The 17,177-nt window shown below is 45.2% G+C and overlaps 1 protein-coding gene across 1 annotated transcript; it reads right to left on the minus strand.

Annotated features, from left to right (window-relative positions):
* Positions 1–1,190: 1,190 nt before the first annotated feature.
* On the minus strand, positions 1,191–14,953 carry rint1 (RAD50 interactor 1). Its single transcript, XM_079235843.1, has 14 exons — positions 14,860–14,953; positions 14,031–14,146; positions 13,728–13,901; positions 13,507–13,647; positions 13,050–13,200; positions 8,397–8,507; positions 7,433–7,658; positions 6,059–6,196; positions 5,443–5,537; positions 4,955–5,059; positions 4,333–4,553; positions 2,415–2,595; positions 1,936–2,054; positions 1,191–1,865 (listed from the first exon to the last, which is right to left on the minus strand). Exons 2-14 carry the CDS (start codon positions 14,120–14,122, stop codon positions 1,652–1,654), a joined length of 1,968 nt encoding a protein of 655 aa, XP_079091969.1. The 5' UTR covers positions 14,123–14,146; positions 14,860–14,953; the 3' UTR covers positions 1,191–1,651.
* Between the last annotated feature and the right edge of the window lie 2,224 nt (positions 14,954–17,177).

Raw genomic sequence — 17,177 nt, forward strand, 5'->3', positions numbered from 1 at the left:
GAAATGATTTTCTTTTTTTTCTTGAAAAAAAATAAATACTTTATTAGAGAATATGACGACAGGGATCAGCGAACAAGTATTTTCATTGTTGTGTGTGTTGTTCTGTTTGCAGTAGTAATGCATACAGTGACAGGAAGGTAGAGCAAAGTGAAAAATGAGAAGAAATACAACTGATAAAAAAAAGTAAAACATTCAAAATAAGGAAAAATAATTGATCATAACACATCCACCCACAAACCCACTGTTGCTTTTCTTTTAAAGGAGATACAGTATATAGCTAATAATGGTGTATACAGAACATGTTTCCAATAAAGCCTTCAGTCAGTGTTGATTAAATATCTGCCAATGAGTACTTTCACAACAATACACCTCTTTACAGTATGACATGGTGAATATTGTTAGTTAAAAGTGTAAACACCTCTTTTCCTCACGAGAGTACGCGATGGAATCATCAAATTCTTCAGAGAGCAGCTCCTGGGACTCTCTACGTTTAATATAATGTTGTAGTTCTTTTGGAATATAATATAGAAGACTAGTTAAATTCAGCCTCTTTATGTAGAGAACACAGAGCATTCAGGCGCACATAAAAATAGTCAAACTCACCTAATGTTCAGCCTTTCACTTCTGATGGGGTTCATTCCACATGAACATCATTAGACTGCAGGAGACTGACTTCCTTGTTGCTGCAGCGATCAATACATTCTCACATCGTTTCAAGCAGAGGTCGATCAATCTCTGTGTTTTAGTCACACTTCACAGTGGTTAGCATGCCCGTATTTCAAATCAGAGGACCGGTGGTTCGAGCCCCGGCGCCACTGGTCCATGTCGATGCGTCCTTGAGCAACACACTTAACCCCCACCGGCTCCCCGTTGCTGTGTCTCCGGTGTAGAGAGCAGACATGTGAGTCGCTCCGGATGAATGAAATGAAATGTAGACCAAGTGTCCCAACACCCAGCACCCAAAACCCAGCACCCAGCACCCAGCACCCAACACCCAGCACCCAACACCCAGCACCCAGCCCACAGCACCCAACACCCAACACCCAGCACCCAGCCCACAGCCCACAGCCCACAGCCCACAGCCCACAGCCCACAGCGGGCTTCGACCCTCGGAGGAGAGGGGCTCCAGTATCTAACGGACGACCCATCAGCGTTTCCACGTTTTTTATATCATTTCTGGCCTTCACGGGGGACTCATTCCTCATGGGACTATTTGGGTGGAACGCTTGTGAATGTTGAGCTCGTTCATTGCGATAACCCCACGGCTCAGATGTGATTTCATTTGATTTATATTAATATACGGATACGTAACAAACAATTAGTGAGGACAAAATCCTCAACAGAGTACAACCAGAGGATGGTCAGTAGAGAGAAGGCAGCTGAACGCACATCTGCATGGCTTCCTTCAGGTGTCCTGAGTGTGATCACAGACACAGAGTCTGCTGGGGAGAAACCATCTGCCTTTTATTAAACAATACATTTCAACGGAACAATTGTCAGTTCTATTTTTTTGTGGTATACTTCAGTCAACTGAGTTGACAGGTTAGTGGGTCCCTGAAATATAGTACAACCATAATAAGTTCGTACTCGACGTACTGAAGAGCCGTTCTAACTTATCGTCTTTACAAAGGAAGATTAGAGCTAAAGACAGTCACTGTCCGGGCCGGGGGGCTCTGAGGTTCAGGAGGATCAACACGTCACAGGGAGCCAAGCAGTAAACCCCCAACTCGTTCAAGGCCGACTCTGGTGTCGGACCCGCGTCACCGGCCCAGTCGCTCCCTTCCTCGCTGGACTCCCTGAGGATCTCCCTCAGCAGGAGAGCAGAGCCCACGTTAAGGCCCAGGATGAGGCACGCCTCCTTCACGCTGTGGGGCAAAGGTCATGAGAATGCTGCTAGAACAAAAGCACTATGAACACAGGAACACGCGCACTTACTGCTTCAAGAAGTTCTCAGGTCTTTGGCAGTAGTGGCCAAAGAGAGGAAACAGATTCCGGGTCATGTCCAACTGGAGCTGAGCCGCTCCTCCTTCACTGAAGTGATTGGACAGGATGACCTGCCAGAGACACAAGGACACAGTCAGCCGGTGCCGCTGCTTTTTAAAGGAGTCAGGAAGCCGACAGCTGAGCTTTACTTCATGTGTGAGATGGAAGAGAAGAGCTGTGCCCTAACCCTATCCACACTAGATGCTTGTTGGAGAAATGACGCAGTACGCCGGTTGAAGCCCAAAGGTCCTGTTCCCAAAGCACTACCCCAACCAGGGCCTTCTTGGGACCCTGGTGGTTCCCCTGAAAAGTCCTTTCTTTTCTGTGTTCTAGGTGTGCCAGAGTACCTGCTGCGTGGGGTCTACTCGTGGTGCATTCTGAACTGCTCTTGCTAAGCGGCAGCAGCCGTGAGGTTCTGGTGCGTGTCTCACGTCCTGGTAGAGGAGGCTGTCGAGTCTCTCCGCCAGGCCCTGCCAGGCCAGTTGGAACAGATCAAAAGTCAGGACCTGCTGAAGGGTCAACAATCTGTCCCTCACGCACAGCATCATGGGACACGCTGAACTGGACAGGGTCATGGTGGACTGGTCCTGCTGGGGGGGGAGGGACAGCCACCTAAGAAAAGACAAAGGAGGAGACCGTTATTCTTTGGCCTCCCTGGGACACGTTAGCAGAACAAGCTCCAACAAAGGAGCAGAACGCCGCTGCTCCAAAGACTTGGTGCCAGTTTCTCAAAAACCTGTCAACCTTGCACCCCGACTGTCAAACGTTCAGAGTCAAGAGATATAGAGATATAGAGATATAGATATCTATATAAATATATATATAAATATATATATGTGTGTTGTGATGTCAAGAGGTAGTGTCATCATCCCCTCCCAGTGGTTGCAGCAGGGACTACTATCCATCATGGCATCTGGGGAATAAACTACAATTCCCATAGTCAGCAGGGCCCCAGCTGAAAGAGAGGAGGCTGATGACCCTGTGCAGAGCTGGGGTGAGGAGAGACAGGACAGGAGCGCAGGAGAAGAAAGGGAAAGACAATGAACCAGGAGAAAACTGAAGTACTTATGTTTGTTTTGTAGAACGACTTTCTGTTGGAGTTAAGTTGACCTTTTGTTAAGAAGAATCTGAATACAGAACTCTGAGTTAAAGAAACCACTGTGTGTCGTCTTCATCTGTGCCTCTCAAGACATCACCACTTATATGAGGAAGAAAAATCAATGCTACAGGGAACTCAGTTTTCATCACATGTTCAAGAGCACGGCTTGCTAACCAAAGCTGATGAGTGGTTTCTCAGTGGCATTGTCAGACTTGTACTCGTGCCATCTATTGAGATTGTTGACAGTTTTACATTCCTGGGTTTGGAACAAAAAGATGACTTCACAAGAGAAGAAAAAAAGGACTATAACGAAGGAAAATCCACAACTCTCCCACACAACCTCTGCGTACATGCTAGTGCTAAATATGACGGGAGCGACGAAGGCAACCCGGAGAGGAACCGGAGAGATGTCAACAGCTACTGAGGAAAACTAGCTCTCCAAAGACAGCTGATTGCTGTAGAAAAGGCTGCATGTCTCGTGGAACACACGTGTAGTACCACTATGAGTCCACCAGGCGGCAGCATCAGATAACTACACATCATCTCTTCATTCCAAATTAATCATTTTTAAAGAGGGAAATAGAAAAATCACATTTTCACCAAAAGTCTTTGGACATCCTGCAGAGAGAATGGAAAATATTAAAAAGGAGCAAATATTCTAGAAATTGGTGTTGAAGTAGCAGAGCTCACCCTGACCCCGGGTGTGTTTTCACCACTGAAGTACAAATATAACAGAGGTATATAAGAACTAATGCTTTGGGAAATGTTTGAATATCAAAATGAATACATTTACTGATCAATTCAATTCAATTCAGTTTATTTTGTATAGCCCAACATCACAAATACAAGTTTGCCTCGGAGGGCTTTACAACCTGTACACATGACATCCCTGTCCCGGGACCTCACATCCCATTGATCAAATATTAGTATTAGGATTGAAAACAGAGGACAGACTGAGGTTCTACAGCAGCATTGGATCTAAAAGCCTGTTGGGGTTTAAACCATCATTAGCACAGAAATGTGTGAATGAATGTCACTCCTCCTGCAGGAGCGAAGCCACAAAGAGGAGCGATTCAGCTGGGATGTTAATAAGGAACCCGACATGAATGTGTTCCTGTGTGACAACAAGCTGGGTTGATGCGACTCATCAGACTGTGAATGTAGTGTTTGTCTGAGAGCAGGCGGTAATAGTATGAAACGTGTTACTGTCGGAAAGTCACCAGCACAGAGACAATAATGAGAGGCCTCACCGGTCTTGGCCGTACGGTTTGGCCTTTTCCGTGATTTCTCTCATGGTCCATTCCAGCAGCCGACCCATCATGTCTCCCTTCAGTCGGTCCAGCAGCGCCAACAGGCCCGCGAACAGCGAGTCCTCCAGAGACGCCAGGCGACCCACCTCCATCAGACCGAGGCCTCCCAGCACCGCCTCGTCGCCGAGAGAGACCGCCGCCTGCTGCAGCTGCAGGAAGAACTGAGGACGAGGGGTGAGGAGGGGTGAGGAGGGGTGAGGAGGGGTGAGGAGGGTGAGGAGGGGTGAGGAGGGGTGAGGAAGGGTGAGGAAGGGTGAGGAGGGGTGAGGAAGGGTGAGGAGGGGTGAGGAAGGGTGAGGAAGGGTGAGGAAGGGTGAGGAAGGATGAGGAAGGGTGAGGAGGGGTGAGGAGGGGTAAGGAGGGGTGAGGAAGGGTGAGGAAGGGTGAGGAGGGGTGAGGAAGGGTGAGGAGGGGTGAGGAGGGGTGAGGAGGGGTGAGGAAGGGTGAGGAGGGGTGAGGAGGGGTGAGGAAGGGTGAGGAAGGGTGAGCGCAGCCCTCGGGTCATCTGGTGCATTTCAACCTGCGGTAACTTGGAGTTACAGGGACCCCAGTTGTCTCTCACCACGTTGTCTCCCCAGTCTGCCAGGATGGTGGAAATGTAGTTAACGGCATTGAGGATGGCACAGTAGCGAGCACCCAGCGGGCAGCGAGACTCCTCCTTCATCACCTGGGACAAATACAACCATCAACCTCCTCTGTTGTTTCTCTCTTTAACAATTATATTAAAATTGACCAGCAGACAGAAATGTATCACATGTATGCCAGACACAGGGTGGAAACCTCCAACCAGAGAGGTGGAACAGATTTCCATCCTGCTGCTGATTTAAATGAAATCTATTGCATTGCCCTGACAGTATTGCCCAGTGAAAAGCCCTAAGCAGAAGTCCACTTGAGGAACAGTCATTGGGATGCGGATCAGGTGAAACGCCCAGTTCTGGTCTCACTCTCCATCACTTCTTCATTCAGAAGTTAAGTAATGAAGGAAAGAGTCAGTAGAAGAAGAGAGGCACTCAAGGGTTTTTCCGTCCCTCTTCTCTCCGTCATCGTTACCTGGGTGAGTCGGATGCGGAAGTCGTCCACCAGTTCTCTCTGGAGCCCCAGAAACTTGAGCTGTGCAGAAGGAGAGGGCAAGGCCCGGTAGCGCTCTACAGCAGGAGCACAAGAAATGAAAAGACTTTCACTCAAAACTACCCTGCGTGCTGTAGAGTGCTCTGTGGCGGGGTTGGCCACGTGTCACGCTGCCGTGAGCGGATCCCCGTTTGGTGAGCATCTGCAGGCGCACAGTCGCACCGGAGAGGCAGCGAAGAAGAAGACCTGCTTCTTGATGTGGAGTCGGTTTCTTCCCAGAACGTCAGATAACATTACTGACAGAGACAGAACGCTACTGGAGGGAAGACCTTGTAGAGGCAAAAAACAGCGGTGTAATATTGGCTCCTATTGCAAAAGGAGTGGAAGACTTAACCCCCGATCCATAGGAACACTTAGTGTGTTGTGTTCAAATCATGACACTTCCTACAGATTGAAGATGTGTGCTTATCACATTATACTATTGACATACTTTTCCTTTATTCTAAATTGAAAAGATGGAAAATGAAAAACAAGCCCTGCTGTATGACATGTACATGTTGAATGCCGTGAGAAAATACCAGCGTTGTGACGGCCTCACCGGTGATGACCTGCAGAAGAGTCATGAAGGTCTCGGCACAATCCGGAGCCTTCAGCTCGTCCATGTCGCTGATGTCTTTGTACTGAGAGCTCCACGCGCCCTCGGCCGACAGCATGGCGTCCATCTTCTCCACTGCCACTGTGTGCACACACACACACACACACACACACACACACACACACACTATGGGATTCTATATAGTGTTTTGCCTCTGCTGACTTGCTGATCTTTATTTATTTCAGCTTGTAAGTTAACTTAAAAAACGTTTAGGCATCATGTTGCCTGTTGATATTCTCTTGGTGTTGTGTTAAGTCTTAAAAGAAAGTGAGGTCAACACTTTAGGTCAACAGCAGCTCAACCGATGAAGCTACAGCCTCTGTGCTCTGGTGAGGGAAGAACCTCCACGCTGTATCCACTGGAAGTCTTTTTGCAGTTCCGACAAATCCATCAGAGTGATCCATCAGAGTGATCCATCAGAGTGATCCATCAGAGTGATACGGTTCAGTCACATCTCCAGAGTTTCACTTGTATTCAAATCATACCAATACATTAAGATGAATAGAAGCAGGACCTTCAGATGCTGAATATCTGGGCCAACAAAAACTTGATCAAGACATCTCATAATAATTGAGCTGCAGGGAGTTTTATGCACGGTAAGATATCATTTTTGGGGAAGTCGGGCAGATCGAAGCAGATGCGTGGTGAGGTAGACATTTCATGCAAACATATCAGTCACAATTAGCTCATGACATTTGATGCTCAATTCATGGAATAAACTCCTGAATCAGCATGTGACAGCACTGTCAGTCAATGAACACATTTACCTCACCAGGTTACTTTTCTTCTCATCAACAATTTGTGTTGTAGATTCCAATGGGGAGCCTATGGAGAGCCAATGGTGAGCCAATGGTCAGCAATGGTGAGCCAATGGTCAGCAATGGTGAGCCAATGGTCAGAAATGGTGAGCCAATAGTCAGCAATGGTGAGCCAATAGTCAGCAATGGTGAGCCAATAGTCAGCAATGGTGAGCCAATGGTGAGCCAAGGGTCAGCAATGGTGAGCCAATGGTCAGCAATAGAAAGCCAATAGTCAGCAATGGTGAGCCAATAGTCAACAATGGTGAGCCAATAGTCAGCAATGGTGAGCCAAGTCAGCAATGGTGAGCCAAGGGTCAGCAATGGTGAGCCAAGGGTCAGCAATGGTGAGCCAAGGGTCAGCAATAGAAAGCCAATAGTCAGCAATGGTGAGCCAATAGTCAGCAATGGTGAGCCAAGGGTCAGCAATGGTGAGCCAAGGGTCAGCAATGGTGAGCCAAGGGTCAGCAATGGTGAGCCAAGGGTCAGCAATGGCATCAATGAGCGCTATAACACTTACTCTTCTTTTCCATAGTGAGCCACTTCTGAAGGGTTGCGTCTTCGAGCAGGAGGTGCAGCAGACCGGGCAGCGCCGCCGGGTACGACTGCTTGCTGCGCAGCTCCTTCTCAAACTGCAGCACCTCCTCCACCAGGTGGCAGAAGAGCACGTCGTCGTACAGCAGCCTGGACGCGTCACTGGACACCTTCTCCTTGACCAGAGACAGCAGGCCTCGACACAGCTCCACCTGCACGCACCAGCACATGCAACACGGCAGAGCGATTCCTCAACTGCTGCAGCAAACTGAGTAAAGTAGATCTACTTTCAGGAAGTGGATCACGTCTCCAAACTCCACTATCGCTGCTGGTTCTGTGTCAGCTCATGAGACACTGAGGCGTCCGCTAGTAAACACGGATCCGTCCTCCGTTTGCGGTGCTCTAGTGAGGAGGACGCTCAGTGGAAACGTAGCAAAAGATATGTGTTTAAAATGTAAAGCTCAGTGAGGAGGACAGGTATAACCTGCTACCTGCAGTTACAGGGCAACACTTTACCACATGAGCCACAACTATAGATAGACCTGAAGGGCTGCATAGTGGTGTTTTTAATTAACCTTAATGTAGCCGACACATGACTATTTTTTGTTTGATAGTTATAAACAGGTAAAATAGCAATGTAAAAAAAAAGGCTTTATTCTTGTTCTATAATTTCATAAATACAACAAACTATAGTTTTTTTGTATATATAATATGACTATATATAAAACTTCAGAAGCTGTGATATCAAATATTTTTTGTGGCTCCAGACAATTTTTTTTTGGTGGAAAAAGGTCAAAATGGCTCTTTGGATACGAAAGGTTGCTGACCCTGGTCTATACAAAACTATCATGGCAAAACTGTTTTTTCTCCATCTGTGAAAGAGACAGGCTCACTGGTCTGCAGGGCTTCCTAGTGAAGAGATGAAAGCAGTCCCTTTGAGCACAGCTTACCATGGCACTGATGGGGGCCCCCGCTCGGTCGAGGATGGGCTGGATCTTTTCCTCCATGAAGGCGGAGCTGTTCCCCATCCACATGAGAACCTGCGTGAGGTACCACTCGGGCTGAAAGACACACAACAGAGGACTTTGAGTTGTTGTAAAGCTTTAAGTTCTGTTTTTTGTAGCCGTCACAGACTAAATATTCTCTGTATGCACGTGGGAGCATGTATGTGTATGTGCATTACCCCCCCCCCCCCCAAACACTAGAATTTACCATGTATGTAATGTTTTTTGTGTGTAAATATGTCGAACATTGAATCTCTTAGGGCTGTTTCAGGCTTATAGTTAGGACTGTTTCAGGTCTATAGTTAGGACTGTTTCAGGTCTATAGTTAGGACTGTTTCAGGTCTATAGTTAGGACTGTTTCAGGCTTATAGTTAGGACTGTTTCAGGTCTATAGTTAGGACTGTTTCAGGTCTATAGCTAGGACTGTTTCAGGTTTATAGTTAGGACTGTTTCAGGCTTATAGTTAGGACTGTTTCAGGTTTATAGTTAGGACTGTTTCAGGCTTATAGTTAGGACTGTTTCAGGTTTATAGCTAGGACTGACTCAGGCTTATAGTTAGGGCTATATTAGGTTTATAGTTAGGGCTGTTTCAGGTCTATAGTTAGGGCTGTTTCAGGTCTATAGTTAGGACTGTTTCAGGTTTATAGTTAGGACTGTTTCAGGTTTATAGTTAGGACTGTTTCAGGTTTATAGTTAGGACTGTTTCAGGTTTATAGTTAGGACTGTTTCAGGTTTATAGTTAGGGCTGTTTCAGGCTTATAGTTAGGGCTGTTTCAGGCTTATAGTTAGGACTGTTTCAGGCTTATAGTTAGGGCTGTTTCAGGCTTATAGTTAGGGCTGTTTCAGGTTTATAGTTAGGACTGTTTCAGGCTTATAGTTAGGACTGTTTCAGGCTTATAGTTAGGACTGACTCAGGCTTATAGTTAGGGCTATATTAGGTTTATAGTTAGGGCTGTTTCAGGTCTATAGTTAGGGCTGTTTCAGGTCTATAGTTAGGGCTGTTTCAGGTCTATAGTTAGGGCTGTTTCAGGTCTATAGTTAGGGCTGTTTCAGGTCTATAGTTAGGGCTATATTAGGTTTATAGTTAGGGCTGTTTCAGGTTTATAGTTAGGGCTATATTAGGCTTATAGTTAGGGCTGTTTCAGGCTTATAGTTAGGACTGTTTCAGGCTTATAATTAGGGCTATATTAGGTTTATAGTTAGGGCTGTTTCAGGTTTATAGTTAGGGCTATATTAGGCTTATAGTTAGGGCTATATTAGGCTTATAGTTAGGACTGTTTCAGGCTTATAATTAGGGCTATATTAGGCTTATAGTTAGGGCTATATTAGGCTTATAGTTAGGGCTGGTTCAGGCTTATAGTTAGGGCTGGTTCAGGTTTATAGTTAGGACTGACTCAGGCTTATAGTTAGGGCTATATTAGGTTTATAGTTAGGGCTGTTTCAGGTCTATAGTTAGGGCTGTTTCAGGTCTATAGTTAGGACTGTTTCAGGTTTATAGTTAGGACTGTTTCAGGTTTATAGTTAGGACTGTTTCAGGTTTATAGTTAGGACTGTTTCAGGTTTATAGTTAGGACTGTTTCAGGTTTATAGTTAGGGCTGTTTCAGGCTTATAGTTAGGGCTGTTTCAGGCTTATAGTTAGGACTGTTTCAGGTTTATAGTTAGGACTGTTTCAGGCTTATAGTTAGGACTGTTTCAGGCTTATAGTTAGGACTGACTCAGGCTTATAGTTAGGGCTATATTAGGTTTATAGTTAGGGCTGTTTCAGGTCTATAGTTAGGGCTGTTTCAGGTCTATAGTTAGGGCTGTTTCAGGTCTATAGTTAGGGCTGTTTCAGGTCTATAGTTAGGGCTATATTAGGTTTATAGTTAGGGCTGTTTCAGGTTTATAGTTAGGGCTATATTAGGCTTATAGTTAGGGCTGTTTCAGGCTTATAGTTAGGACTGTTTCAGGCTTATAATTAGGGCTATATTAGGTTTATAGTTAGGGCTGTTTCAGGTTTATAGTTAGGGCTATATTAGGCTTATAGTTAGGGCTATATTAGGCTTATAGTTAGGACTGTTTCAGGCTTATAATTAGGGCTATATTAGGCTTATAGTTAGGGCTATATTAGGCTTATAGTTAGGGCTGGTTCAGGCTTATAGTTAGGGCTGTTTCAGGTCTATAGTTAGGACTGTTTCAGGTCTATAGTTAGGACTGTTTCAGGTTTATAGTTAGGACTGTTTCAGGCTTATAATTAGGGCTGTTTCAGGCTTATAATTAGGGCTGTTTCAGGTTTATAGTTAGGGCTGTTTCAGGTCTATAGCTAGGACTGTTTCAGGTTTATAGTTAGGGCTGTTTCAGGTTTATAGTTAGGACTGTTTCAGGCTTATAGTTAGGGCTGTTTCAGGTTTATAGTTAGGACTGTTTCAGGTTTATAGTTAGGGCTGTTTCAGGTCTATAGTTAGGACTGTTTCAGGTTTATAGTTAGGGCTGTTTCAGGTTTATAGTTAGGACTGTTTCAGGCTTATAGTTAGGGCTGTTTCAGGTTTATAGTTAGGACTGTTTCAGGTTTATAGTTAGGGCTGTTTCAGGTCTATAGTTAGGACTGTTTCAGGTCTATAGTTAGGGCTGTTTCAGGTTTATAATTAGGGCTGTTTCAGGTTTATAGTTAGGGCTGTTTCAGGTCTATAGTTAGGGCTGTTTCAGGCTTATAGTTAGGGCTGTTTCAGGTTTATAGTTAGGACTGTTTCAGGCTTATAGTTAGGGCTGTTTCAGGTTTATAGTTAGGACTGTTTCAGGCTTATAGTTAGGGCTGTTTCAGGTTTATAGTTAGGACTGTTTCAGGTTTATAGTTAGGGCTGTTTCAGGTTTATAATTAGGGCTGTTTCAGGTTTATAGTTAGGGCTGTTTCAGGTCTATAGTTAGGACTGTTTCAGGCTTATAGTTAGGGCTGTTTCAGGTTTATAGTTAGGGCTGTTTCAGGTCTATAGTTAGGGCTGTTTCAGGTTTATAGTTAGGACTGTTTCAGGCTTATAGTTAGGGCTGTTTCAGGCTTATAGTTAGGACTGTTTCAGGCTTATAGTTAGGACTGACTCAGGCTTATAGTTAGGGCTGTTTCAGGTTTATAGTTAGGGCTGTTTCAGGCTTATAGTTAGGGCTATATTAGGTTTATAGTTAGGGCTGTTTCAGGTCTATAGTTAGGACTGTTTCAGGTCTATAGTTAGGGCTGTTTCAGGTCTATAGTTAGGGCTATATTAGGTTTATAGTTAGGGCTGTTTCAGGTTTATAGTTAGGGCTGTTTCAGGTTTATAGTTAGGGCTATATTAGGCTTATAGTTAGGGCTATATTAGGCTTATAGTTAGGGCTACATTAGGCTTATAGTTAGGGCTATATTAGGCTCATAGTTAGGACTGTTTCAGGCTTATAGTTAGGGCTATATTAGGTTTATAGTTAGGGCTGTTTCAGGTTTATAGTTAGGGCTATATTAGGCTTATAGTTAGGGCTATATTAGGCTTATAGTTAGGGCTATATTAGGCTTATAGTTAGGGCTATATTAGGCTTATAGTTAGGACTGTTTCAGGTTTATAGTTAGGACTGTTTCAGGCTTATAATTAGGGCTATATTAGGTTCATAGTTAGGGCTGTTTCAGGTTTATAGTTAGGGCTATATTAGGCTTATAGTTAGGGCTGTTTCAGGTTTATAGTTAGGGCTATATTAGGCTTATAGTTAGGGCTATATTAGGCTTATAGTTAGGGCTGTTTCAGGCTTATAGTTAGGGCTGTTTCAGGCTTATAGTTAGGGCTGGTTCAGGCTTATAGTTAGGGCTGGTTCAGGTTTATAGTTAGGGCTATATTAGGCTTATAGTTAGGGCTATATTAGGCTTATAGTTAGGGCTATATTAGGCTTATAGTTAGGGCTATATTAGGCTCATAGTTAGGACTGTTTCAGGCTTATAGTTAGGGCTGTTTCAGGCTTATAATTAGGGCTATATTAGGTTTATAGTTAGGGCTGTTTCAGGTTTATAGTTAGGGCTATATTAGGCTTATAGTTAGGGCTGTTTCAGGTTTATAGTTAGGGCTATATTAGGCTTATAGTTAGGGCTATATTAGGCTTATAGTTAGGGCTGTTTCAGGCTTATAGTTAGGGCTGTTTCAGGCTTATAGTTAGGGCTGGTTCAGGCTTATAGTTAGGGCTGGTTCAGGTTTATAGTTAGGGCTATATTAGGCTTATAGTTAGGGCTATATTAGGCTTATAGTTAGGGCTATATTAGGCTTATAGTTAGGGCTGTTTCAGGCTTATAGTTAGGGCTGGTTCAGGCTTATAGTTAGGGCTGGTTCAGGCTTATAGTTAGGGCTGTTTCAGGTTTATAGTTAGGACTGTTTCAGGTTTATAGTTAGGGCTGGTTCAGGCTTATAGTTAGCAACTACAAGCCATGTGTGAATGACATACAGTACGTTTATGTGTCTAACCTTGTTAGGATTATACACAAACTGAAGTTAGTCTATCAACTTGAGGGTGTGTGTGTGTGTGTGTGTGTGTGTGCGAGGTTGTGCGTGTGCGTGCATGCGCATGTGTGCGTGTCCATGTGTGTGTGTGTGTGTGCCCCGTTTGGGACAGACCTTGCTGAGGGAGTTGGTCTGGCGGTTCCCGTAGAAGTGGTATCTGAACCTCTTGGTGAGCGGCAGCAGCATGATCTGGACGGGCAGACAGAGAGGGGAAGAAGCCGGCGGGGTCGGGGGGGCCAGATCCCTTTGGGCGATGAGGTCATCGCTGCCAGGGGGAGTTAAAGGAAACGGACACTGGGCATCAAGTTACAAATCAATACATTGGTATCCGCATTTCTGTCCAAACCCCTTCACGATTAGGTGATGTTGTGTGTCAAGATTTTAGTAAATTTATTTCTGTATGATTATTTGGCATGTTGGGGGCTGCAAGTTCTGTTTTTATTCATTCATGATTTGGAATAGCTTCATTGAGGATGCTTTTGTCCCCAAAAGAGGGGGACAACCAGCAGACCTCTCTAGAGCCGTGAAGCGACGCAGCTTCCTCCAAAGCACAAAGCCAAGCGAAGGATACGAGGTCTGCAGGGCCAGCAGCTGCGTGACCAGCAGCTCCAGCTGGCTGCCGACCTCCTGGCCGTTGGCCGTGGGTGTCAGCGACTGAGTGGGAGGGGAGATCATCGGCCAGTGGAGTTGAGTCAGCACTTTCTCAAAATCGCTGAGGAAGAACGGAAGAAGGGATCGTAAGAAGGCGCTGAACGCAGGACGGCGATGCGAGGACCTCTTGGCTTTTCCTACCTGGCCAGTCGGTCTTTGATGATCTTGTGCCAGAAGTGAAGCGTCTCTCGGAGGAAGTCCTGGAGGTGAGAACACCTGGACTGGCTCAGTCCGGCGTCCAGCGCGGCCATCTTGTCCACGGCCCGGATGGCCTCCCACACGCTGCTGGTCATCAGACACTGCTGGACTGCAGCACTGCAGGCACAGGCAGCACATGCCAACATGAATATGAATACCTCTACTCTGCTCGTGCTTTAGCTACGGTCTCCTCGCTCTCCGTCATGTCCCTCTCCATTCGTCTTCATCACTCTTCATTTACAGTACCTGAGCTCCTCTATGTGCTGGAGGCACCGCAGGTATTTCACGTGTCTCTCTATCATATCCACTTGGTTGAGCGTCTGGCCGAGGTTGTCCATCCACGGCTGAGCCTCCTGGAGGTGCTGCAAGACGGAACAATGAAGGAGACAACGGCTGAAAGGATGGCAGAGAGCCTGTGAACGACCACCAGACGGTGAACAGAATGCGTGGCGTGTGAGAAGGAGCGCAGCAGCTTGCAGTTACGTCGGAGATCAGCAGTGATATCATAATACAAATAATGCATATCAATGAGACAAAAAGGCTGCTCTATTCACTTCCATCTCACCTTAAAGTACTGTTATCTCTGCACTTTATTTCATTTTTGTATTCAATTGTAGATTTAATTGTAAATATTCATGCTCCCATTTCTTGCACTCTGTTTATTGTTATGCACCTCCCGCCAGGACAAAGTCCTTGTATGTGAAAACACACATGGCAATAAATGGTTCTGATTCTGAGAAAAAAAGTTAGCTACTTGAAAACACAACGTTAGAAGAACATCTCCTTTACAATAAATACAGGTTGACTGAATTTTATGGAAAAAAGTATTATTACTTAATTATTTAAAGTAGTGCATAAAGTTACAGCAGCCAACTACACATATGGTATTAACCCCATTACCATTGGAGATAAAGGGCTTCATTATTAACCCCATTAGCCTAAGGGCTGAACTTCTTACTGGCGGTCAGAACCAGATGAAATGATCTGTAACGGACTGATAGAACGAGGGAACACGAGCCGTCACTCAAGTGGAGATCTAGAGCGTCCTGGCCTGCTCTCTGGACGGGAGCTCTACCTGGTCCAGCTGGTCTGAGATCAGGTGCTCCCTCTGCAGAAGGTCCTCCACGGAGCACACGGCCTCCTCGGCAGCCGCCAGAGCTGCAGAGACTTTAGGAGGCAGAGCACTGGAGACGGTCAGAACCTGAAGGCACGAAGCAGACCAGAGTCACACCAGGTCTGCTTGTTCACATGCTCCCTTTGTGGAGCGATGCAGCTCAACCCATTGGGATTAATGCAGCAGCAGCAGCTACGGAGCGGGGATGACGGAGACCAGTGAGCTTCAAGACTGACACCACGAGGTCCTCAATACTGGATCCAGAATAAGAAACCTCAGGGAGAGCTCAGTGGACACACACACACACACACACACACACACACACACACACACACACACACACACACACACACACACACACACACACACACACACACACACACACACACACACACACACACACACACACACACACACACACACACACACACACACACACACACACACACACACACACCTACCTGTTCCTCCAGGACGCTGTTCTCCTGCTTCAGCTTCTCCAGCAGGTCTCCGACATTCTTCAGGGTCTTCAGGTCGCTGCCGACCTCTTTCTCCAGGAAGTCCAGCACGTCGTCCCGTTGTGTGTCCGGGTCCCGTTGTGTGTCCGGGTCCCGTTGTGTGTCCGGGTCCCGTTGTGTGTCCGGGTCCACGGTGTTTAACACACTACGTGACGGTTTCTTTCCCGCTGGCTCTGCTGCTGCAGTAGGCGCCGCCATCTTTTTTTTATTGTGTTGACAACTCCTCAGTACGGAAAAGAGAAGTCGCTAAATGACGTCATCGTCTAATTTGCATAATCGTAATGTCCTGTAGGTGACAGGAAGATAATGATATAGTAATAAGAATACTTTATTATTGTGTCTTGCTAACTGTCAACAACTAAAACGTGGGTTGTTGTTGGCTTGTTCCACCAACACGGGATGTACGGGGCACACCGAGAAGGAAAACAAGCGCACACGTTGACACCGGGGAGTCTGGGCACGTCACAGACTACGCGACTACGTCACAGACTACGGGACTACGTCACAGACTACGCGACAACAAATCAGACTCTTTTTTTCATGTAAATTTGGGACTTTTTGGTTGTACGGACTATTGCGTATAATTTAACTTAAAACAAAACTGAGCCTTGAAATATAATATAAAAGTAATGAGTCACTGATTCATATACTGATAATACAACTAGTGGTAATAATAATAAGTAAGTCGCTTTGGATAAAAGCATCAGCTAAATGTATTGTAATGTAATGTAATAACAAGAATAATTCAGATTCAACAAGAATGATAACACAGTGATACCTGCTCTGGTTACAGACCTATATCAATACTTCATATAGACTATACATTATATACCTCGATTATTGCAAAAGAATATGAGCACTTTATGAATGATATTATAGATGAAGACCAGACATCATCAAGGGTCGTCAAACCCAAGATAACATAAGGAGAACTACATATAACTGAACATATTAACCATAAAAATATCAATGCAGCCTTAATAAGTCTTGATGCAGAAAAGGCATTTACAGTGTAAACTGGACTTTTCTGTATCAGGTACCTGAGAAAATTGGACTAAATGAAAAAGCTATTCAATGTGTTAAAACACTTTACCAAAATCCAACATTTTGGTTTCAGTCTGACTGATTACATCACTAGAACGGTCCAGCAGGCAGGATGTTGTCTTCACCGACTCGATTGCCGTTTCTATAAAGCCTCTCACAAGCAGTTAGGCAGAATAAAGACCTTAAAGGATAAAGGTTGGAAGAGAAGAACACATCATTGGGCTTTTTGCAGATGACGTGATCTGTGACTTAGAGGAACCTGACAAATGTCTGCTTATATTAATCAACCATCTGGAGACGGATAGATACCATAACAATGAGCATACTTCCAAGACTCCTCTATTTCTTTCAATCACTACCAGTCGAGATCCCTGAGAAACAATTCAGAGCCTGGGATCAAATTATCCCAAGGGTTATATGGAACGGCCAAAGGCCAAGAGTCAAATATAACACATTACAGAATGGGAAAAGGAGGCTTGTCACTACCAAACCTTAGGGCATATTTCTATGCCTAGAACGATACGTAGAAGGAAGGGAAATACAAAGCCTTATGGAGACAAAAATATAGCAAACGATTTGCTTGAACTGATGGATGCTGTCACTGGATTTACATTAGAGATGTGGTTCAAATGGTAGGGACATATAGATTAGAAGAAGAGCGCAGGCTTCTACGATGGATAGCCTATGATAGACATGTTATTCAGGTACGCTCCATCA

This window comes from Taurulus bubalis (assembly GCF_910589615.1).
Source record: "Taurulus bubalis genome assembly, chromosome: 20".
NCBI classification, from domain to species: Eukaryota; Metazoa; Chordata; class Actinopteri; order Perciformes; family Cottidae; genus Taurulus; species Taurulus bubalis.